Below are 25,917 nucleotides of genomic sequence, written 5' to 3' on the forward strand. Positions count from 1 at the left end.
CTCAACACTTCCTTCGTCTTCTACGATGAGAAAGCTGAACACGTCTGCGTCTATGTTCGTGACTCTCTCGACACCAAAAAAACTCGGCTACTTCTTCCAATCTGTCGACATCCCATGGCTCAAAGCTCCCCCCAAGCCTCACAACAAGTCCAAGAAGTCTATCGCTGCTAGCATTGTCCCGTTCGGTGTTGGTGCAGCCCTTGCTGAACCGAAGTCGATACAAGATAGGAGCTGGCATTTGATTGGACTACACTTGGGACATACTAACATAGGTGCATTCAACGGAGTGCTCGAGTATTTTCCTTTAGGTCATAGCCTTCCAAGATATTTACTGAATAACTAAAGCCATGGCTCCTGTTCCTCCATGTTTTTTCATCAATCAAAATTTTCCATACTTACTCAATTACACATTCATTGTCTGATTCAAATAAATTATTCTCTATGTTGGTTTAATCGATAGATTCATATCTTAGTAAACAAAATTTAAGAAAAAAAAAAAAGAAGAATGTACGTATTGAGAAATTCTCAAAAAGAAAAACAAAAGAGAGGAGGAATGGAACTTGTCATCCACATTCTTATTTGGTTTTAGTCTTGATTTGATATCTTTTGAAAGAAAAACAAATATATTCATGATATTGCCACTTTAACTTTTCTCTTAAAAAGATATTATTTTGACCTTGGAAAAATGTTTTTTAAGATACTATATTCTCTACATCATCCTGAATGAGAAGTTTGTGGGTTGGACATGGACGAAAAAGAAGTGAGTTACAAACCCTGATATTAAAAATAAAATAATGCAGTTTCTAAACCCCAAATTAAAAAATGCAAAAGATTCATAATAAAAAGATTTTAGGGACATTTTGAAATATAAAAAAATAAACTAAAATATTTACAACATATAATAAAATTTTAGTTTCTATCAATGATAGATAGTGATAGATAATAATATAAATCTATTATTGTCTATCAATATGAGCATATCTATGTCTATCATTAATAAAATTTGAAAATTTTCTATATTTTATAAGTATTTTGTCAAATTTTCCCCATCCTTGAGATATATATGAGAATATATATTTAAAAATCAGATATAAATAAATGGAAAAAGGTAAAACTGTCCAAAAAAAAAAATACTAGAAGAAATTTAGGGTGTGTTTGAAACCATTAAAAATAGTTCTTAAAGCCCATTCTAATTAGTGTTTACCAAGAGTGTTTCAATAAAATGATTTTTTAAAAAATATTCTTTTCTCGAGTAAATTCAAACAATCCTTTCATAAAATAAAGTTGTATTTTATCTTTTCAAATATATATTTCGTAGAAGGTTTAATTAAATTGAGTTCTAATTTTAAACCATTATTTAAAATGTTTTTAAAACGTGTTAATGTTTTTAGATATGATTTTGGTCGCAGATTATAACCATTTGTTCTATTGGATTTGAACTATATGATATCTCTTTTCATTTCTATACTTTTTCAGAACATTTTATTGATATCAAAAAACAAAAATAATAATTCCAAATTGTTTAACGAAATATAATGAATCAGTGAGAACTTAGATTGGATTGCAACTGAAATCACAACCCTTTTAGTTTTTGTTTTTCTGAAATAAGAAGTTAATGTTCAATGATAAATTGGGAGTGTTCTAAATCAAAAGGGGTGAGTTGAAAGATATATATTGTCAGACACTTAAGTTTAAAAAAGTCTAAGTAGCACCATGTAAATGTGTTATCGTGCATCAACGTATATATATATATATTCTAATAGCAAAATTTGAAACTAATTGCAAATATAACCAAAATTATCTTCAACCCGTAAAAAGTTGTCTAAACTTCTATCACTGATGGACTACTATTTGTAATATAAATCTATCACTAAGATACTTATTTTTCAATCTTTATGATAAATATACCATAATTTATCTTTCATTGTAATGGTTTTTTTTTTTTTGTCAATTTAACGTAACACTAATAAAGAGAACCGAGAGGTAGAATCAATAAATGCATTAAGACATCTCAACTAGACTAATACATTCTAACATTCCCATCATAAATGCTCCAAGATAATTAAAAGCAACAGAGAATGAGTGATAATTTATATATAGCTTTGAGTTTTGGAGATTTCTAAATTATATTTTGTCAAGATTACCCTTGAATAAGTTTACCAAAGCTTTGAAAGAAAAAACCCAATGAAGAATTATTGCCTAAATTATTGATACAGATTGAGGTGGGAGAATATCAAATATAATCATACCATAAAGTAGATGAAGTTAAAAAATTGTTTCTTTTTTATTTCCTTCATGTTTGAGAGTGTGGATGTGGGAAGAAACGTGGGCTGCGAAGTTATTTTTCACGTTTTTTGTGTATGTCATTTGGTCAAGTTTTATATATATATATATATATATATATATATACATATACATATATTGGGGGTATTTTGACAATACCGTCTAATTACCTCTCATCTTTTTTCTCCATTCCTTCAAGGCTTCAATACACTAATTATTCCCCTTTTTGTTGACTAATCGACACTTGTTTATCTAAAAAGCTACCCATTTTAATTAACGTTTAAGATTTAAATAAATTATTGTACTTATAAGATGAGTGTGTTAATAAACAAATACTTTTCTTCTTTGACTTTTTTATTTTGGAATTTTGTAGAATTTTATGTTTTAAATTTTAAATTTTAGTTTTTATTTTGATTGTTTAGAAAATTGGTGTAAGCTTTATAAGAATTGAAAGATGAAGAGAAATATTGGTCGGATGGATTTTGTATCTTAAATGCAAACCAAATATTTTACCGAATCATCCATAAGAGTTAGTCTTAATGGAAAGATATCAAGTCGAACACAAGGAACACTTTAAATTTCTCAAGAAAATAATTTTTAGCTCGAGGAGTTAACGATGGAGTAGTTGTAATTATAGTTTGTTGCAAATAATTGAAAATTACACGAAATTAAATTAGAAAACAATTAATTTGAGAAGACTTAGCTTGATTTGTCACAAAGTTTTTTAAATTCTCATTACCAAACTTAATGGTGCTTCCACCTGACCACTCCAACTAGAGAAGCTAATTATAGTGCCCTAATTAACCGGTTAGTTTAATTTGAGAAGATGAAAAACATGCTTCTTCAAGCTATTCTAACTGCGTTAAGATCTAGGACATGTTAGATAGAACAATTAACTTTCAAGCACCTAGGTAATGGTTCACATGGTTCAATTTCAAGTTGGTCAAGTCAATACAAATCTTATAGTGTCTTTGGGAGTGATAGTTGGAGTAGTGATTCTAGAAAAAAGGATTAAGGTACAATTGATTTCTAAACAATCAAATTTATGTTTGGTAATTAGTAAACTTTTAAATTAATTTTCGAATATTTAAAATCAATTTTCAATCATGTGAGATTTGATATTGATTTTCACATATTTAAAATTGATTTTCAATCATTTTGTTTGAAAGGAAGAGTGATTTTTAAACTATCAAATTACTAAAAGAAAATATTTTATATATTACGAAGTTTATTTTTTAATAAAATAATTATAGTAAATATCTAATTTATTTATTTATTTATTTTCATTGTTAGATTAGTATATGCATAGATTGATATGCGGGGTAAAAAAATATGCACGTATTAGAAATAAAAGAAAATTCAAAATATGTATCTCAATTCTCATCCAATCTAAAAATGTTTGTATCGTTACAAATTACTTAGTATATATATATATATATATTATCTATTTAAACACAAACTATATAACAAAAATATTAAATAGAAGGAAAATGTGGTGGCATATGGAATGGCTGAGGCCTGAGATGGATCGGAGAGGACGGAGAAGGCAAATGTGAAATTAGATTATTAAATACAACCCTAGTTTACGTATTTCAAAAATTATATAAAATAAGGTCGGTGATTTGCTGATATCACCTTTCTACGATCCTAAGAGAAATGATGCTTCAAAAATCAATTTTTAGTGATTTCTAATTTTTCTAAAATCACTTCCATTAGGTTGTTAAACCAATTTTAGCTCATAATCGATATACCTGACACAATTTGTTTGATTACATAAATAAGATGGAAATTATAACTCTCAAATATAATGTTGTTGATGGATTGGTGGAGAAAAAAGTGAAGAAAACGAATGGTCATACACTCAAACCATGACCAGAATTAAAAGTTATGATGTGAAAATCAGAACTCAACGTTTATAATAGTAGATAGTGCCACAGAGCTATTAGAAATAGCTCTTTATTCTATTACAACGCTGCGAATGGCACCAAATAGCATCTGCGCTCCCCTTTAGTGGCAGTTTTGTAATTTTTTAGTCTTTTAGCCCAATGACTTCTTATAGTTCCGAATACGTGCAGTTTAGCTCCATTTTCTTAATGCTCAATTCTACCTTTTTTACTCTCAATAATCAAATTGAAACATAAAATCGTAGAACAATCCTGAATTAAGCGGGATTAGATAGCCCATTTTTGCTGCTATCAAATATGAGAGTATCTATATGAAAAAAAAAAAGATATCTATATAATTTGTTTTAAAATCGGTTCTTTTTTAACATAACAAAACTTCAAACAAATCACCATATTAAGGACACATACGGTGAGATCCACATATTTTTTTGTTCAAATACTAATGGTGGAGGTATCTTTTTAAAATTTTATTAAGTTAAAGTGTATTTTTTAAAAAAAAATAAGTTGAATGTCTTCTTTTAAGCTTTTGAAAGTTATATTTTTTTTAAACTAAATTTTGTTTAAAAAATTTTACGGTTTCCATCTAAAACTATTGATAATGCCGATACTTTTAATTTTTTTAATTTTTCTTAAAAGTTTAAAGACATTTTTTTAAACTTTCGAAACTTCTATGCAATTTTGACATGCATGATCATACTTCAAAAATGAGTTCTACCTTAATGAAAGTACCTTTTGCATATGCATCATGGAACAAATGATCAGTTCCATTATCATAATGTAAGTTGTCCCTAAGAAGCTTCATGATTAAGGTTAACGAGTTCCATCGATGAACGAGTAAGAGGTTTTAAGGTTGAGCCGTTGGAAAAGTCTCCCTACTTATGCCGCAGGAAAAATATACATAAACTTATGCAGAAAAATCACAACTCACTAAAAAGAAACCCATTGTATAGAATATTGTTTCAATTGCACAAAACATTTCCCTTATGTTCTTAGTTACAAGAGTATTCTCTCAAAATTTGTATGCCACTCACTTCCTTTAATTGTATTCTCACTCTCAAACTAGAGAATACAAAAAAGAATTTAATTAAAGTTGGCACACCTAAGTTTGTTTTTAATTGGGACGATTTGAAGTCAAAAGAATATTAATTCTCTTTATGGCGTTTGAAATCTACAACTTTTTTGGATCTTTTCGGTACATTTATAATCTTTTACAAAAAAAAAAAAAGAAAAAGAAAAAACGAATATGAGTTTGATCTACCTAATATTGGACTAGCAACAATGCTGTTAAACATGTACTGATCATCTAACAAAATAATGATCGATGGAAATATATCAAAATTTTACCAACAATGTGTATATATGTAAAAGTCTTCTCTAAATTCTTGTTCAAAGAGATCCCAGTAAAATATATATATATAATACGATTTTTTTTTTAAAGAAAAATTAGCAAGAGGGACCAAATTAAAAATTATACAAAAGATCAGGGAGGAAAGTGGCAATTTCAGAGTTATTGGTTTCTCCTATTTAAGAGAGTAACACACACAAATGAAACTCAAGGAAAGGAAATAAAGAACAGCCAAAAGCTAAGTTATGGCTTCTCTATCTTCTCTTCTATCAGTCTCCCCATATTCTGGATGCAAAATTCAGCCATCCGTTATTCCTTTAAACAAAAGACGTAGTGTTAATAATTATGTCTCATGCAAAGCCTCTAATAATGGAGAAGATTCTGTAAACAAATTTGATCGTAGAGATATGTTGTTTGGACTTGGAAATCTTTATGGCGTCGCCACTCTCAGTGGCAAGGACATTGCATTGGCAGATGATTGGTCATTGTCGCCCGACGTCCATAACTGTAAACCAGTGAAACCCTCCGCCGTCGGCAAGAAGATGGACTGTTGCCCACCAAAGATCAAAGAAATCATCGAATTCACCCCGCCGGTTGTCCCAACACCCCGTGTTCGACCCGCCGTCCATTTGATGACCCCCGACCAAATCGCGGATTTGGAAAAAGGCATTCAAATGATGAAAATGCTCCCAGAAGACGACCCTCGTAGCTTTGCGCATCAAGCTAAAGTTCATTGTGCCTATTGCGACGATGCCTACAAACAAATGGACTCAACAATGGATTTTCAAGTCCATGAAAACGCCTTGTTCTTCCCTTTTCACCGTGCATATCTTTATTTCTTTGAGAGAATCTTATGCCATTTGCTTGAGAAACCTGATTTCGCCATACCTTTTTGGAATTGGGATGCACCACCGGGGATGTGCATGCCTAAGATATACACCAAACCAAGTTCATCACTCTATGATGAGAACCGTGATAAATGTCACCAACCACCCAAATTGCTTAACCTCAACTACGGTGGAAAGGAAGTCAAAGATCCTGAGATCGTAGATTTCAATCTTCGTTGGATGAATGATCAGATGAGTGTGGAGACTGCTAAGGAGTTCCTTGGAAAAGTCATCAAACGTGGGAATGGTCCTGAAAATGGCTCGGGTAGCATTGAAACGTCTCCCCATAATAACATTCACATTTGGGTTGGAGATCCAGAGGCTACAATTCATGGAGAAGACATGGGACATTTTTACTCTGCGGGAAGAGATCCGTTGTTTTATGCTCACCATGCCAACGTGGATCGCATGTGGAATATTTGGCAAAAAATGAAGGATCGACCAAGAGATCACACCGACATGGATTGGTTGAATTCATCGTTTGTGCTTTACGATGAGAATCGAAAGGCTGTGCGTATCAAAGTCTCTCAGTGTTTGGACAGTAAAATCCTTGGATATGTTTATCAAGACGTTCCCATTCCATGGAAGGACACCCCGCCAATCCGGCGACCAAAGCAGGAAAGAAGTCTAGGTAACTTGCCTCCAACCATCGACTTCCCTCAGATTCTAAGTTCGGACATAACCACAATGGTAGATAGGCCAGAAGTAGCAAGTCCTGAAGATACAATAAACAAAAATGAGGTGTTGGTGCTTGAAGATGTGGAGTATGATCCAACTCTACCATTACATTTTGATGTGCTGCTTAATGTTGGTGATGAAGGGGAGGACGTGCGCGCAGGGCATATTGAGTTCGTGGGGACCTTCACGAACGTCCCGCACGGTCGCACGACGTATCACAAAACCTCTTTGCACTTTGTTATAACCAAGAAGATTCAACAGTTGGGTTTGGAGGGTGATAAAAAAGTGGCTGTGAAGATTGTCCCCAATGTTAATGGAGGAGATAGAATCAAGATTGGAGGGATCAAGATTCAACTTGAAGACATCGAATAAGCTTGCCTTTTGGTGTCTTTGAATTTGTGTTATAGTATTTTAATAAATTTGTGGATGCATCCCATTGTGTGTTATACTAGTACACTTTCATGTACGTACGTGTTGGACTTTAACTTTAAAATAAAGTCAGTTCCTAAATATGTTTACTGTCTTCGTCTTCTCAATTGAAAACCCAACTTCTAATGAAAGTGTTTAGTCATAGATTATAATAATTGATATCTATATATGTATGTATGTAGTAATTAAACTAATTTAATGCAACAATGGAAGGTGCATATACATGTATACAAGGTTAAGAGTTTTAGCACATAAACTTATTTGTGTTTAACTTAATATATAGTTACTAAACCTTAGAGAATGTCCCATACGTTTGTAAATTTTTTATTTATGTGTTTAATAGATTCCTAAAATATCAAATTTGTATCTAAAGTGTCACTTACCTATTTAAAAATTTTAGAAATAATATGTTATATTGGATATTAAATTTAACCTTGTGTTTGATAGTTAATTAACATCTTTCTAAATTTAATGGATCCATTAACTACAATAAAAATTAAGATTAGATTAGACAAAAAAAAATTAAGATAAAAAATCCTCATTTTTGGTCTTTCAAGAATCTTCGAGAATCATCTTCCAAAACTTTGAGCACTCAAAAGATAATTTTTTAAACCCTTGAAACTAAGTGCACTTTCCAAAAAAAAAAATTGTTGTATAAAATAGTTAAAGTTTTTGCCTTTTATACATTTATGAGATTATTAAATACAAAATTGAAATTCATAAATTTATTGAAATTTTAAAGTAAATGGAACGTCTATATTAAAAAATAATGAAAATGTTAAGAAGGTATCCACCTAGTTGTTCGAGTGCACCTCTCGTTCCATTCAATAATGAAATGTTTATAGATTTAATGTTGATAAAAACTTGAAACAAAAAACCAAAGCTCGGTGGAAATTGAACCTAAGCTTGGTGGAGAAAGCGTCAGTATTGGAGGAATAAAGGTTCAGCTTCGGCCTGTAGAATAAATTTAGCTAAACTTTTGTTTGGTACTATGTGTATGTGTGTGTATTGTGTTTGAATAAATTGTGGGTTTTGTGGTTTTATGAGTGTGTGTGTCCGACTTCTTACACCTGCTGGTGTAGGTATGAACATTAGTCAATAAAATCTTACTAGATGTGTGTTGAAAGCTAATATAAAAAGTGAGTATCATTTTATTAGGTTTGATGTTATGCATGCCTGTTTGTCAATAATTTTCCTTAAATTGTTGTTCTACGTCTACTTGCATTAATCGCAATGCCGAAGCAATGTGCATCGGGTAGAATTGAGGATCAAGTAACAGGAAACTGGACAACGTGCATCGAATATATCATGTATGGAGTAATGGAAAAATGCTTTTAATTTTTTCGTAATTTATGAAACGAGAGAGCATGTGTCAAGCATCGAGTAGTGATAGACGACAAGGATCGAGTAGAGAGTGCCCTTGGATGCACGAACTGAATTTAGAGACAAACTTTAGTAACTTTACACAATGTTGACGCAATTAGATTGTCATATTTTATTGAATAATGAAAAGTTGACCAAATTTCGATTGGTCCTTGAAAAAGGTCATCTTAAAAAAACTCCAAAGTGTCCCCAAAAGTTTATGTATTATATTAATATGAAAATATTTCAATGTGTATTATCTTCCTTCTATTTCTGTGAGAGTTCAAAAAAATTTTATGAATATATAAAATAAAATATGGCTTAGTCATGCGTCCAATCTTATGATATGATACATATTGATATTATTCCAAGACCACCAAATTGATTGGAAATTCTATTAATATTGTCCACGAGGACAGTATATGGGGTTAATGACAAAAGTTAGACGATATAGGATGTTGGCTAAAGCATAAACTATGTATTAAGCTTTGTTACCATATTTATATTATTCACTATGAATAGTCCTATGTTATATGATAAAAAGATTTAGAGTAAGTAGTAATTTAAATGATAATAATCAGGCAAATCAAATCAAATCTAAAAAAATTTAGAAAAAACATTTCATATGACCTCTTTTTTGCTTATTGCAAATATGACAAGTAAGTAATTAGATATATATGAGGACTATCTAAAGGTTATTAGAGGACTATCAAAAGATTATCCGCTTTTAAATTTGTTATTTTTGCGTTTTAAAAAATGTAGTAATATAAGTTCTAAATTATTTTTACTATTTTTGCAAACTTATCTGATAATTAAGTGTATAGTAAAATTTAAAAAAAAAAATCAAGTATAGCAAAATTTATTAGTAATAAACTTCTATTCTATCGTAAGTAGACTGAGATAAATATTTGTTAATAATATATATTTATCTGAATCCATAAACTCCAAATGAGGCTAATCAAATTGCATTTGATAACGTTTTTGGTGGAGCTTCGATAATGTTTTTGGTACGACTCGATTCTATTAGAATATGAACATTAAGTGAATTAAGTGTTACATGGACTCCTCATTGTTTTTTTACACAAAAACACATGGGATTGAGAGAAAGTTGAGGAGAGGGAAACTTTCTCCAATTTCATGATATTGATATATAAATGCTAATAACATAGCTAGTTGAACATGCTAGCTAGCAGCTATGACTAGAGAGAAAGTGAGACTTTCTTTTAGAGAGATAGATTTCGAAGAGAGAAGTGATAGAGAGGGAGAAGATAGACATTTTATTTAGAGAGATTGAAACTTAAATCTTCTTTTTATTTATTTATAAGACAGTAGAAACCACAACCTTAAAACTCAAAAAATACACACACCAAGCTTAATTATTAAAGCTTTACAGTATAAACTATGGCTTCTTTATCTTCTCTTCTATTACTTTCTCCCTATTCTCAAACCAAAACCAAATTCTCCATTTCTTCAAACAAAAGACATGTTGTTGTTAATTATGTCTCATGCAAAGCAGCCTCCTCTAATAATGGAGAAGATTCTGTAAGCAAATTTGATCGTAGAGAAGTGTTGTTTGGTCTTGGAGGTCTTTATGGCGTCGGCACGGCCACCGGCTCTGTGTTGGCAGCTCCATTGACGCCAGATGTCTTTAACTGTGATATGGCGCAAACACCTGGTGGAATTAAGGATTGTTGCCCACCACGAATTGGAAAAATCATCCATTTCGTCCCCCCCAAAATTCAACAACCTTATGTTCGACGACCCGCCGCCCATTTGATGAACCAAACCCAGATTGAGGAATTGGAAAGAGGCATTCAGAAATTAAAACAACTCGACGAAGATGACCCACATAGCTTTTCACATCAAGCTAAAATTCATTGTGCGTATTGCGATTATGCGTACAACCAATTGGGGTCTATCACAGAAACTAGATTTGAAGTTCATAGCAACGCGTTATTCTTCCCATTTCATCGTGCCTATCTCTACTTCTTCGAGAGAATCTTGAGGCATTATATTGGGAACCCAGATTTCGCCATACCCTTTTGGAATTGGGATTCACCACCGGGGATGCACATGCCAGAATTCTACAACCGCCCATCTTCATCACTTTACGATAATCTCCGTGATCCACGTCACGATCCACACAAATTGATTGACCTAAACTACAATGGAAAAACCGAAGACCATTCTTTTGACGTTGTGGATTGCAATCTCCGTTGGATGAATGACCGAATGAAAGTCCAAAGCCCTCGAAGCTTCCTTGGAAGAGTGCTGAAAGCTGGAGAAACACCCAAACCCAGTGACATGGGCACCATTGAACAATCTCCACATAATAACATTCACGATTGGGTTGGCACAAAAACCCCTCATTTTGAAGACATGGGATCTTTTTACTCGGCAGCGCTAGACCCGTTGTTTTATGCTCACCATACCAATATAGATCGGTTGTGGAATATTTGGAAAACATTGGACGGAAATCCAAAAGATCACACTGACCCAGATTGGTTGAATTCCTCGTTTGTGTTTTACGATGAGAATAAAAACGCTGTACGTATCGAAGTTTCTGACTGTTTGGACACTGAAAAGCTTGGTTATGTTTACCAAGAGGTACCACTTCCATGGTTGCTCTTGAACAAAATCCCCAGCCCAAATCCGTGGATAAGAACTGAAGAACCCGAGCCTCCAATCATCAACTTCCCCCAGACTTTGAATTCGGACATAACCACAATGGTAGACAGGCCGGAAGAGGCTGGGAGCGGTGAGGAAGTTGATGTGGTGTTGGTGTTGGAAGATGTGGAGTATGATCCAACTACTCGAGTGCATTTTGATGTACTTGTTAATGTTGTCGATGAGGCGCAGGACAGGTGCGCTGCGTTTCTTGAGTTTGTGGGCAGCTTCAAAAACATTCCCCATGGTCTCCACCACCATGATAAAACCTCTTTACGTTTTGTGATAACCGAGGTCATTCAAGGGTTGGGTTTGGAGCGTGATAAAAATTTGGCTGTTAAGATTGAACCTATGGTTGGTGGAGAAGGTGTCACCCTTGGAGGAATCAAGATTCAACTCGAGCCCGTTTTTGTACCTCTCTCCTCATCATTTACGTAAAAAAAATATTAAAATATTTTAAAAAAAGAAAAAACAAAATTTATCAAATGATTAGTTTTGATTAAACAATTCCATAGAATTAGATGATATCAAGTTCGTATGCTTGAAGCTTTGTATGTGTGTTGTCTGTCAATGTGGCCGCTCCAACCTATATTTTAATTCTTGTAATCCAACCTGCCTAAGTTTTTCTGTTTATATGTATTTATTATACGAACATGTATGGCAACTTTATTTAATGTTATTGTTGATGGAATTTTAACTTTCATTGTGTTAGTATATGTTGTAAGAACCCACGTTGCTTGCTTAATTAATGAAATCAGTATCTAGATGTGTTAATTAGTTACAATAAAAACAATTTTTCAAGACTCTAAAAAAACCTGTCATAAATACATTTTTTACTCTTTCAGTCCTGAAAATGATCATTAAGAAAAAGGCATCAATGAGACACATCTGTCATTCTTGAATGTTTCATAATTTTCTTATTATAATCCACAATAAGCATTTACTAACATGCATTACTTGTTATGGTAATATTCTCTATGAAAATTTATAATTTTCCATAGATATAAATTACCCAAAAATGACTTCTTTTTTTTTTTTTTTTTTTGCCTATTAAATATTTGTGTTAGCATTAAAAACTTATCACGAAGAAGGGTCCTTTTTTTTTCTCATTTAACAATAGAAATCGTTACTAATACACTTGCTGTTTCCCCCTAAAAAAAATTGGTTACTAATACACTTGGATGTAAATTATATAGTAATTATTGTTACATTTAGAGCTGTTAATAATATTTTTATCATGATACTTTCTTGAGGTTGTTATTGAAGTACATGTATATGTGCATGCATGTGTATGCATACTTGTATACATTGATACTTATCACTATTGGAGTTACATACTTATATATAGTAACTGATGTTGAATAATTAATTGTGTGCATGTGTGTGCCCGTGTGTGTGAGTCCAATATACTTGGGTGAAAGAAACCTTTGGTAATGTATATCTAATATGGTTTATTTTCACTTAATTTATTAGATTGATTTTAAAGTGGGAAAGAAAAAAGATGATGCAAACCATAGGTTTTTTGTCTTCTTGTATATGTCTTATATCCTTGCACTAACCGAATTGAAATTTTGATGAAGGTGTAATTGAAATAGGTGAGAAAGTAGCGACCCTTTGTAGTAAAGAGAAGACAGTTAAATGAGTTGCTCCAAAATATCAATATATAATAAAATTACATATCATCTTAATTATTAAAAGACTATATACTTTAAATTTTGAGTGATTGCATTAGCTATATTCACAAGAATTCATTTCTTTTCCCTACAAGTATTATAATTAGGATAATTACATTAGTTATCATTTATAGGGATATATAATAAAGACTTGTGTAGCAATATTTACAAAGAATTGCAAACATAGCCTATGAATGATAGCCAATGATATGTCTATTATTAATAGACTTTGAAAACTAAATCTAAATTTTGTTATATCGGTAAAATTTTGTTTGCATCGGACTATATCTTAAAATATTGACTTTTGTTTGCTATAATTGTGACCCACTACAATACAAGAAGACTATTTCAATGGTTAACAACAGTTTTTAAAAGTGTTGGAATCAAAATACAAACCGCTACTATATCTTCATCTATTACATCACTTTTTTATGTTTATAGCAACAAATATTTTATTCTATAGATAACTTTTTTTTTTGTTATTTATAGTAACAAATTGTTTCATTTTAAATCCAACACTTTTTTTAGTTTATGTAAGATATTGATCGCATCCTAAGCTAAGCGATAAGACTGTATAAGAAGTTGTTGACTGGATCAAGTGTTTCTTGCCATTTGACGCATTATGAGTATTTCAATCAAGCGTTGAGGAAGTTCCTATGCATTCTAGTAGTAAGCGACCTAAGATTCCTTAACAAAGAAGTAGTTGGCATCATTCCTAACATATGAAGGGCAGTGATCAGTTTTGACCAAGCCACTAATTGATGATCAGAATTTGGACGATGAGAGCTACGTGGTAGAATGCGATTTGTTGAAACTCACTGTCAAGCAGAAGTAATCATTCTGACATAAAAATTCTCATTGAAAAGTGTATAAATAGGAAGTTTTGGATAAGTTTTAGAGCTTAATCAAAACTCTAAGCTAATTAAGTAAAGGCTGAAAATTTTACAAGGCGATGAGAAAGATTTTCAAAGCTATCACGTGTTAGAGGTTGACAAGGAGTTTGGCCAACTGCTTAGGCCAAAAGGAAGTCTCATCTCGACTGTGAGTAGTTTTTAAAATGTTTTAGAAACCAAAATGATTTTCAAATCATATTTGCACTCTTGAGTACTGACATTTATTTAATATTACCATTTGATTTATAAATGGGTATGTTTTGAAAAAGGATTATGATTTATGCTTGTGAAATGTTTTGGTACCCAATGCAATGAACAACTCGTATTTCTTTGTGATCAGGTATGAGGAATCTTACACTTGTTGTGTGATCTAGTGTAAAAACATCCTATATACTTGCTTTGTGATTTGGATCTAGTATAGGAAAACACTCTATACATAAGTGGTACTTGTTGATTCCTTAAGATTACTCCGCAGAGCCATAACTCGACGATGAGAATGTATGAATGACATCTCAACCAAGGTGGTGGGTACATTTGTGATACGTTTGAATTTATGTATTATGATTTATGTTGAAATGATTTACACGAGGAAAAGGTGTGAATTTTCCAAAGAAAATCTTTATGAACTAAACATTTCAAATATTTGATATAGCTTGTTGGCAAAATAACGGTTTAATTCAGATTTTAAAACTCATATTTTGATAAATTGCATTAGCCTGTAAAATGAATTTCAAATTTATGATTTATGCATTGTTTATGTGAAAACTATTTATTAAAATGAAATGTGTCAAAGAAATCCCCACTCACAAAACATTTTGTCTAATCTTTCAAATGCTTTATTTTATTTTCCTTCCTAGGTAGTGAAAGACATTCAGCGTAACTTGTCATCTTGATCGCCTGTTGTGCCCTTGATGCATCGCATCGTCTTGTTTGTAATCATGACCAGTCTTTGTTAGGCAAAGGGAGGGATATATTGTAATTCAGTTATTTGTACCTGTGCTTTTGGGTACTTGCATTTTACCTTAACATTGACATTTTTTAATCTCTTCTATATATTAATGAAGAACTTTCTTTCTTAAGTTTTATGGTTTTAATGTTTGATGTATTATAAGTTAGTCATTTGAATACGTCGCACGACTTATACTAGAGTTGGTTCATGCGGTATAATATTTAGGCAATATAGCCTTCGGCCAAAGTAAGTGTTTCTTTTAATAAAGTTTTCCACTAAGCTAGCTTAATCTATGGCACGCGTTAAAGAGAATAAATTGTAGAATCTGACTTACTAGGCACCCAGCGTATTATCTCGCAGTGAGATAGACATTGAGTATCTAGGCGGTCACACACCTCACTTGGTTGCATGAGGAGGCCTTGGGGAGGGGCTGTGACAGTTTATAACAATAATGTTTCATTCGATCGCAACACTTTTGTTTGTTTATAACAACAAATGTTTCATTGTATAGCAACACTTTTATTTGTTTATATAGCAACAATTGTTTTAACCTATAACAACACTATATATGATTTATAGAAACAACCAAGGCTTTCTATTGCAATAATATTGAAACGATTGTCGCTATGGTCTGCGACGTGAAGTGGCCAACCTTGTTCCCCAGAAGAGGAAAATAGAGTCACCAACAATTTTGGCTTATAGGGTGTGATTGGCCGGCATCCAATAATGTATGTCAAAATGGTCTAAAGACAAAAATAAAGGATATATTAAGGAGTCTTTTCTGTAATGGAATGGTATAGCACCCCCGCAACACTCACTCAAAGAACAAAGTTTAATTTTTTATCATGACAATTTAAAGAAAATGACCTTGAAGAAAAAAATTATTATTATGAGTGGTCAACGACCATTAGAAAAAATTATTCAAAATAAATTCACCACCTCAAGAATTGACAATCCATGATTTTCACTATAGGAAAAAGAAGTTTAAGCAAAGTGAAAAAAGCCTTGGTGAACTTAAAAATTTAGACTTTACTTCTAAAGATCAAAAATACATTTTACGACAATATTTTTTCAAAACACCTATTTTTTTAATAAATGGATTTTCTTTATAATAAAGAATATGTAAAAGGATAAGAAAAATAAAGATGATGAAATAAAATATCGAACAAATGTAGGGTTCTAACTGTCACTAGCAATGACAACAATTTAGGGTTCTACAACTTTAACCATGAGTTCAACCTCCTTTCATATGGAGCTTAACATATTCTTCAAAATGAAAATCATAACATATAAGAAGACAAAGAAAGGTCACTGATATGTTGATTGATATTAAAACATGTGAAGACTAATTATTAGACTTCCATTTTGTAAATAAGTTGTATATGTATAATATATATGTATGGATAGCATCGTAAGAGCTCATATTAATTACATAATTTTTTACAGGGTCCTATCCAGATAGAGGAAAAAGGTTACGTTTAGCACTTAAACATAAATGTCAAACATTACTCAATAATACCATTCCAAACAGTAAAATGCTAGATATGGTGTAAGACCAACCACTGATCTCACATGATCCAGTGTTTTAAAAAAAATTCTTTTTTTTTTTTTTCTCTTGCAGCCAAAAAGAAGAAGAAAGGAGAGGAAAACAACTTTTTAAAAGAGAGAGGAGAGAATCATAGGTGATGGGATTCACTCTCTATTTCTATAGCCAACTCTCTGGTCAGTCTATCAGCACGCTCGTCGTGTCCACCGGCGAAGGTGTAAACTCGGTATGCGAATTGGAATGCCCTCCATAGCATCTTTGAACGTGCCTTGTTCGAATTTTCAGATCGGCCTCCTTTTCGTGTCTTTTCTGCTGCTGCCTTCAACTCTCTTTTTTCCTACAGATATAAATCAACCACGCGGATAAAATTGAAGCGTTTCAAATATAGCAAAATATACTAAAATATAGAAAAATTTCAAATTCTATAAATGATAGACACTAATTTGTAGACTTTTATTAGTGTTGTGTCTAACTGTCAATGTCTATCATAAATAGAATTTGAAATTTTGTTACGTTTATAAATATTTTTAACAATTTTGGATAATAGTTTAGGAATGAAATTTATTATTTAGCAGTTAAACTTTTAATTGAGTAATAAAGTTTGGGAGACCACCTTCAAAGCCAACTCCATGCAGCCAGAAGAAACATCCACCATTGATTCCTTGATCCGTATTAACACACTGAAATCAAATTGAATACCGTGACCTCGGAATCTCTTTGATTCTTCATCCTTGGTTCGTTCAAGTGCATCGACTTCTCCTTTGATCTGTTTTTCATCGCACAGACAAAAGCAATGGTTCATATACGACATGGTGCAACAGGCTGAGGCTGATGAGATATAGTAAACTCAATCCTCAATGCTTCAAACAAATCTAAATAGACATTCAAAACTACCTTAGAGAAGTAGTTTTCGACTCGGTCGAGAAGCAGTCCCATGGGAGAAACAAACTTCCAGTTCTGTAGTTGATAGACAATTGTATCTAACTTTAGATATAATGCTGCTGCAATTCTCAAAGTTTCCAACTTTTTGATGGGAAATCCTTCAAACCTTGCTAGTACCTTCAATATTGAGAAAATGCAAAATATTCTTCTGAATAAAACAGTGTTTGAAAGCAAGATTAGAAACTTTGAAAAATCAGAATTTGTACAAACCTGTGATTCATCAGTTAAATTCTCTAGTACAGATTCCACTTGCTTGTGGAAAAGGAGCAGGTCATTCATGTCTGATGATTGGAAAGATGAAATGGAAGATTTAAGCGCGGTGATCGATTTGGCGTGTTTTTTAACATCTTCTTCAATTTGCTGGAAGTATGCTGATCTGAAACACCCCAAGAAAAGAAACAAAATTTATGTGTATGGTACATATTTCAGTCCTTTGTTTCCTTTCAGAAGTTTGTTATTCTATTGCATTTGTTGTGCACTTTACGAAAGCGAAGCTCATACCTTTTTGTCATCTCTGCCAATGCATCAGCCATTCCTTGTTTTCCTCCGTTACTGTTTCCGACGCCACCTTTCCTTCCGTTAGCCGACTTAAGATTTTGATTGCATCCCTCCACCTTTCCTTTGAGTGTCCGGTAAAGATTTCCCAATTGATGAGATCTTTTTAGTTTGGTAGAGGTTTTCTTGGGGCGCAAGGACCGTAATGCACCACCTGGTGGAGGTGGTGGTGGAGCAAACCCATTGCCTTGGGCCATCCGAGGAGGGGGTGCTGGACCTGCACTCCCTTTTGAGGGCACCATAGGGGGAGGTGGCGGTACACCTGCTCTCACCATCGTTCCAGTAATGTTTGATGGTGGTGGTGGTGGTGGTGGTCCATTGACTTTGATCACCGTTTCGATTACCTTTAACAATTGTGGAGGTGGAGGAGGCGCATTTGACTCTGCTGCAGCAGGCTGTGCTTTCATCTGAGGCATTGGTGGGGGAGGAGGTGGCTGTGAAAGATGTTGGACCAATGTTGCATTTTGTTGTATCATTGGTGGTGGTGGTGGTGGTGGTGGAGGAGGTGGCTGTGAAAGTTGTTGAGCTAATACTGCATTTTGTTGCATCATTGGTGGTGGTGGTGGAGGTGGTGGCGTTGGCGTTGGCAGTTGCAGGTTGACTATGGAGGGTTGCAGAGCTCGGGCAGGTGGAGGGGGGGGGAGGGGGGAGGGGGAGGGGGAGCCATCTTGGATAGCAGCGGTAATGGCTTTGATACAACAGTTGGTAAATCTGATGTAGGCAATTCTTGAGCAATTGCAGCAGCTTGGGAATCAAAATCATTGGTTCTCTCAGCAATGTCTTCTTGGCTATTTGCCTTGCTCAAACACTTCTCTTCTTCGATATCAATCACTTCAATTTCTTCATTTCTATCTGCCTTTAGACTAGCTGTCCTGCTCAAATTCAATTTTTCTTCTTTGGTATCTAACACTTCAATTTCCTCATTTCCATCTGCCTTTTGACTAGCTTCCTTGCTCAAATCCTTCTCTTCTTTAATATCACACACTTCCATTTCATTATTTGCATCAGCAGCATCAGTGTTTTCAGAGGTGAGCTTGTCATCCACATCCATCGTTGATTCCTCAACGATCGCCACTCTGGTTGGGGCGGGGCAGACATTTACTCCGCAGTGAGACAACCTAGGAAGCAAAAGGTGCTTGACATCAATGGGGTTCAACTTTTCCACTGCTTGAACTCTAAGAGACCATAAAAGAGGAGAGCTACAAGAGACTTTCTCCTTTTCAGAAGATTTTCTTTCACTGCTCCGAAAGTTTGCAAGGACGGACGTCGGAGTTTCTGGAGAAGAGCAGCAAGAGCTATTGGTTTCGGAGCAGGAATCTGTCGAACTCGAGCTCTTACCAAAGGAACTAGTTCTTGAAAAAGAAGAATCCTTTGAGTTAACAAATTCGTCCATCGCATCAAACCTTTCGTTCGCCATACTAACGATGCAATCAATAATACCCAACACAGATTCAACTACAAAAAGGAAATGTTTTTATCAATTATGAATCTGATATTCTCTACAAAATTAAACTCTAGAAAACTTGAAAACTGACCAATTTCTTGGAAGCTGGAGTTTTCCTGAAATGATGACAAATTATATTTAGATTTGTCCCTCCACTCATGGTTCAGCATCCACGAATCGCCAATCGATTTCAGTGCAGTGCAGAAATAGGCAAGACTCTGATACATGACATTATTTCCTCTAAGTTTCTAAAAAACATCATCACGTACACACAAGAACATAATTTCATTATCAAGACATACCTGTTCAATACATGTCGTCTTCATTTCGGAATATTGGATATCCGAAATGATTTCAGGATAAAGCTTTTGAAGATCTTCCATCGTTCCCACCACCAGCTGCAACAAAACCCATCACAAATCAAGATATTTCAAACACACGATGATAGAAAAGCAATCTTTAAACAAACCAAACAAAAACACAAGAAACATCCATAATAGAAGATGTACAGTTCTTGATTCCTTAGCCATTAAGCAGCTAGGAAATCCACATTTCATTAATATTTGGTATTAAATTTAAACAAGTATGATCCAAAAGTCAACTTGAATATCATAAGAAATAGGAAAAAGGAATTAACATAAGAATTAAAGAAAAGTTACCTCATTTATAGAAGCAGAGCGTTCTAAAGAAGGCAAATCAATGATATCTCTAAGAATCAAGATTTTCTTCCTTAGCTCCATCATTTGAACAAAATTATCTTTGCATCTTGAAGACTTCTTACTTCTAGCACCTTTGGATAGCTTTGGTTTCTTAGAATATGTCTTCGAGAACACGTAAGAAGAGTTCTTCATTGTCTACAACAACAAAACATAAGCCAAGTCAAAGGCTTTATTTTCTTCATTTTTTTAATCAAGTTCAAATATTTTTTGGCTGTTTGATCTCATGTTTTGGAAAAAAGAAAAACAAAAAAATAAGGGATTGAAAGTCCCAAAAGAAAAGAAACAACCATATGATGAAAACCCCCAAATTTCTACAAGAATCAATTTTTCTAGGAATCCAAACCAAAGCAAACAAAAACCCCCAATTCCATTTGAGCCCCAAGTCTTCACGTTTGCTCGATGATGATACCAGAAAATCTGAGGGCGCATAAAATTATTGAACAATACAAGGAAAGATCAAAGGAAAGAAGATGGAAAAAAAAAAGAAAAAAGAAAAAAACTTTGACCTTTTTTAAGCAAACCCACTTCCCCAAAGGACAGATGGAAAATGAAAGAGAAGAATGAGTCTGGAAATGGGATTGTTAAACATTAGAACATTCATCATTACACAGAGCTACAGAGACGGGAAAAATGCAAACAAAGCTATAAAAAAATGCTATGGATTTGAGAAATACTAGAGATATATATACGAAAATATAGAACAAACCTCGAGTCCATAGGCCTTTCTACGAAACAACAAAGGGCCTAAACCACACCAGCCTCCGGTAGCCATGAAATGTGACCAAAACAAGCCTTTAAAAAGACTTGAATGGCACAGAAAGAAAAAAAATATATATATTTTTAACTAACGCAGATGATATAGTGGGGTGAAGGGAAATGTTTCAAAATTTTTTACAGAAAAATTTTGTTTTTTATTCCTCTGGTCAGCTGTGCTGAAGGTTTCTCAAGGGGAAAATGAAAACCAACCGTTCACAAAACTTATTTACATAAAATGTTCTATGTACAGATCCGGCAAACAACAAAAAGATATATATTGTAAGGCTTTTTTTTTTTTTTCTTCGTTTTTTGTCTTTTTGTTTTTTTCGTTTGAAGCACAACACAGAAGGGGAAGATTTAAAATGGAATTGGAAGGAAGGAGCTTTTTGGGTTAGGATTGATGGAAGATCCTAGAGAAGAAGAAGAAGAAAGAAGGGAAAAAAGAAAAAAAAGAAAAAGAACCAAATGGAATTTACTGCATTGGAACTTTCTCTATAAAGAGACAAGCCAAGAAAGAGGAAGACAAAGGAGAGGGGATTTTAAGGAGAGGAGCCAAATCCTTCATACAAAAAGGCTAAAATTTAGATTGTTTCTTTAAAATGTTTTTTTGGTTTTTTGGGTAATTCGATCTTTGTTTATTAAAATTGGCATTACAAACGGATAGCCATTCCATGGTTCCTAAACTACAGGAACTCGATGTCTCCTATAAATGTTGGTTTGGTTTGACAGCCAATTCATAACAGTAAACTGATTTCTCCAAACTTTTTGGCTTAGATATTGGTTTTCTCAAAACATTTTCTTTAACAGATTCTTTCTAACTTTCTAAGTTTTTTCCAACTCATGAGGTTTTCATTTTGCCTTTAACCCTTATTCACTCTAGATTATTTTTCTTCTCAAATTAGAAGGTTTAGGATTGCAAAAATAATATCTTCTGATTATAAACCAAGTGCATTACATATAAAAAAAAATTAATATTTTGCTCAAATGGGTTTTGCTATATGTGAAAAAAATTAAGTTATGATTGGTAACAAAAAAATTTTGACAAAATGTTTGAAAAACTACTTCTGATTTTAGTTAATGTGAGAAACAAGAACATTATTAGCATAATTTAAATACTAAATATAGACTTAGATGTTTTCTTTAATCTCTAATTATGTACGGTACTTGTTTAGGGAGTTTAACAATTTGTTGTGGTTTGTTTTAATAGCAATTAACTAGAATTAGTTTTCATTATTTCTTTATATTATCAAATGAAATAGTTTTGAGGGGAAAAAAAAAAGCCAAAAACTTAACAAGATATACTAAAAAATTATTGTTAAAAAAATGGGCTAATATGGAGTGTTAATAAACCATATAAAAAAAGAAAATTGTTAAAAATTATTGTGGCTGACTTTAACAAATAACAATGGATTAGTTAAAATAAGGTATAAGAAAAGAAAGGTCTCAACAGCTTATAATAAGAAAAATTGTTTTTGTAAACAGACATACAGAAACATCGTGGGGTTCCATAAACAGGAAGATATGTTTTCTTTCCCTTTTTTTTCCTTCTTTTTCTTGACCTTATTTCTATAATGGAACCCACATCCCACAGATCTATGGGAGCTAAGAGATATAAAAGAGTGAGTATAGTTTTTTGATCAATATGTAGTTAATTATATTTGGAAGGGGTATTCATGTTTGGGAAGAGGTGAGGAGTTAGACCAATGGATGTATAGTTGCTTTTCCACACGCGCCTCCGTCCGTCCGCCGTCCGGTCGGACGTGGCGAAGTCAAAATAACTTATAATTTTTTATTAAAAAAAAATTCTATTAATTCGAGTAAGGAATGTTCAATGCTACGTTACCTTCCACGAGTCAAGCACAGAACGAATGCACGTTATGTGGAAGACCGTGTCTCGTATCCTACCATTTTGGCATTTGAGGGTTATATGAAAACCTTTGCTTCTCCCTCTCAAAAACACACAGCAAAAAACTTTCCTCTCCTCTCTTCTCTGCTTTCAATCGCCTCTTGATCTTTGTTTTCTTTTTCATTTATTCTTTGTAATTTACTTTTATGAGTACTCAAAGCATCATCATACGAATCCAGAAAAGGTGTTCTCTATTTGAACCATCGATTTCACTGTGGTATATAATTTAATTTTTGTGGTTGTTTTATTCTAAAGACAACATGATAACTTAATTTTTAGAACTGCTTGCACAAACCAGAATAGAGTTGTAAAACGTCTTAAGACTAAATCATTAACTAGTTTTTGATTTGCAGATTTCTATTTTGACGGTCAAGCTATTGTTTCCTTTAATTGATGGTCACAGATTTTTGCTCCAATATTATTTTATCTACAATTTTAACTGTTTTTAAAAATTTGTATCTAAATAATTGATTTTGAAATTGTTTAACAAATTAATTGAAGTTATTCCTCTTAAAATTGAATTTAAAAACGAAAGAATCCATTTAGAATTGATGGGTAGAAAAAATTATTTTTAGGATTATTTAAAGAAATGTATTTGTGATGAATTTTAATTTCAAACGATGACAGGATGAAAAGAAATGTGTTTGTAATGAATTTTAATTTCAAGTTTACGTTTGAATCAAATGTTTTGGATCTCAACTTATAATCTCAAACGGATTATTATCTATTTCTACGTTTTTCAATATAGATGCCTCATGTTTTCATTTTACTCATTCTAACACTCTTTAAAATTCTTAGTAATTTTGATTATTGCATTTTGAACACCAAGACCGTTGTGTTCATTTCTAATTTAGGATTAAGCGTGCACACCTGTCTTAAAAAATAGAAATTTTTTGCATTGTCCAACGATCAAACCCTAAACTTGCAGGGGAGAGACAACTTAACTAGCTTGATCATTGGACCAACACCCCAATGTGATCCAAATACGAAAACAGTTTCGGAAAAACAATATTTTTTTCGTTTTGGAATACAAATATAACACAAACGATAAAAATAAGTATATAGCACAAAAAATAGTAAAAGATTAAAAAGTTCATGTACATTCACCATTTTGAATGTTTCTTTCTGATTTTCTCAAATTAAAAACTATTCATAATAGAAACTATCGTTAGTAATTTTGATTGTTTTTATTAGTTGTATCATTGATAGTTGCTATGAGTGATAACTTTCTATTTAATTTGCCAACCTTATGAATTCTTATTTAATTGATAGTTGTTATGATATGTTGTCTTCACTAATAGATATTATCAAAGAAGCATGTATTAGTTTGTTAGAATTTAGGGAAGTGAGACATATTCAAGTTTGTTAGTATTGAATTGATTGAGAGAGGGCCAACCCTAGAAGGGATCTTCACAGTGTGTAGGTTAGGTCAAGGCCGTGAGCTCAACTTCATTTCACCAAAAAGGAAACAAAGTAAGTCAATCCCCACTTACTCTCTAGACCATGTAATGTAATCTTCACAACATCGCTCTCTCATGCTGACACCACCACCATTGCCCACACCCTCCAATCAACTCTTACAGTACAATTGACCAAACCTATATTTGAAACTGAAATTTTATATTTAAGAGCTCTTAAAAACTCATAAATAACAGCTTGTTTTTATAGAATATATTAAAATAGTTTTCTATATAATTATTTAACCGTTTTATTTTACACTCAAACTCTTTTTTTCTATATCAATAAAATTATTTTCAAATATTTCCAACATTAAAAAAAAAAAAAACCAAGATTTTAACTATGTTGAAAACATTCACCCTGACACACACACACACACTAACTTTAAATTACATTTCATAATAAATAATCTTACTATACATTTGTTGCTACTATTTATAAAGTTAATTTCAACATCAAATTATGGTATTATATGATAAAGGTGAGAACTTTTATTGGAGGTGACACTGTACACCGACAACAGAGGGGGTTACCTTTATGTATTTATTAATTCATTTGCTACTTATTTTTCTTTCTAGAATAACAGACTATATATATATATGATGAAATATAACATTATATAATGGAATTTTAATGTAGGTGCTAAATTAAATATAAAAAAAATTATATGGATCAATTTGCCTAAAAAAGAAGGTAATTCTTGGGGAAAAAGTAAAGACTATCGCAGTTTTCATCACCAAAATATACGATTAATAAAGGGCCCCAATCCCCGCCTTTGTTTACTCGGTCAAACCACACGTGTCCTCCGCCACGTCGGTATATCCCCTTTTGTTCTAATTTCCTCCGGTTTTAAAAGTATATATATATATATATATATTCAATTATTTGTTGAGAGTATAAAATAATATTTTATCGTGACATTATTATAATATTAGATAATATTTACCACAAATACTTTCAAATAGATATCTCTAATATCTATTCTATTTATAGAATGAATATAGATATTTATAAAATATGACAAAATTTTAAATTCTATCGGTAATAGACAAGTGTTTATGGATACCTATCATGATCATTAATGGATTCTAAAGTTTTGTTATATTTCTAAATATTTTTATTAATTTTATCATCTAAAATAATTTTTCTTAAAATAAATATATATATGATCTATTAAGCATTGTTTGAAGGCTCTCGTACTCATGACAAAATTTATAACACATAACTTTGGATATATGTTTGGATTGATTAAAGAGAAAAAAGAAAATTGTAAAAAAGGACAAAGTAGATAAAATATATTTGGACTTCTCGACAAAATTGATTGTAACTTTTATCATATTATTATTATTATTATTTGAAAAAACCCAAAAAAACATTTTTACAAAAAAAAAAAAGGAATTTACTTAAATTTTTCTAATATAGACTATTTAAAATAAACTTTTCAAGTGTTTCAAAAGTCATTTTGATTAGTTGACAAACATTTTAAATTTTTTTTCAAAATTAAACCTTTGAAAAGTTAAA

General features: G+C 32.4%; 3 protein-coding genes across 3 annotated transcripts; 2 read left to right on the forward strand and 1 right to left on the reverse strand.

The window, feature by feature from the left end:
* Positions 1-5,758: 5,758 nt before the first annotated feature.
* On the forward strand, positions 5,759-7,620 carry LOC127144225 (polyphenol oxidase latent form, chloroplastic-like). The gene has a single exon (XM_051079897.1). It carries the CDS (start codon positions 5,778-5,780, stop codon positions 7,467-7,469), a length of 1,692 nt encoding a protein of 563 aa, XP_050935854.1. The 5' UTR covers positions 5,759-5,777; the 3' UTR covers positions 7,470-7,620.
* A 2,669-nt stretch (positions 7,621-10,289) lies between these two features.
* Positions 10,290-11,993, forward strand: LOC103489300 (polyphenol oxidase, chloroplastic-like). Its single transcript, XM_008448404.2, has one exon. It carries the CDS (start codon positions 10,290-10,292, stop codon positions 11,991-11,993), a length of 1,704 nt encoding a protein of 567 aa, XP_008446626.2.
* A 4,554-nt stretch (positions 11,994-16,547) lies between these two features.
* On the reverse strand, positions 16,548-21,557 carry LOC103486167 (uncharacterized protein At4g04980). The gene is given in 11 exon segments (XM_051079898.1): positions 16,548-16,953; positions 17,230-17,382; positions 17,511-17,675; positions 17,769-17,934; positions 18,060-18,708; positions 18,711-19,568; positions 19,649-19,775; positions 19,860-19,955; positions 20,217-20,411; positions 20,783-20,842; positions 20,983-21,557. Coding segments are annotated over 11 exon segments (2,742 nt in total). The 5' UTR covers positions 21,049-21,557; the 3' UTR covers positions 16,548-16,746.
* Between the last annotated feature and the right edge of the window lie 4,360 nt (positions 21,558-25,917).

This window comes from Cucumis melo, chromosome 12, assembly GCF_025177605.1.
Source record: "Cucumis melo cultivar AY chromosome 12, USDA_Cmelo_AY_1.0, whole genome shotgun sequence".
NCBI classification, from domain to species: Eukaryota; Viridiplantae; Streptophyta; class Magnoliopsida; order Cucurbitales; family Cucurbitaceae; genus Cucumis; species Cucumis melo.

Bases quoted from the DNA above. Each gene is read 5' to 3' on its own strand.
- LOC103489300 (XM_008448404.2), top strand. From the start codon at position 10,290: ATGGCTTCTTTATCTTCTCTTCTATTACTTTCTCCCTATTCTCAAACC.
- LOC127144225 (XM_051079897.1), top strand. From the start codon at position 5,778: ATGGCTTCTCTATCTTCTCTTCTATCAGTCTCCCCATATTCTGGATGC.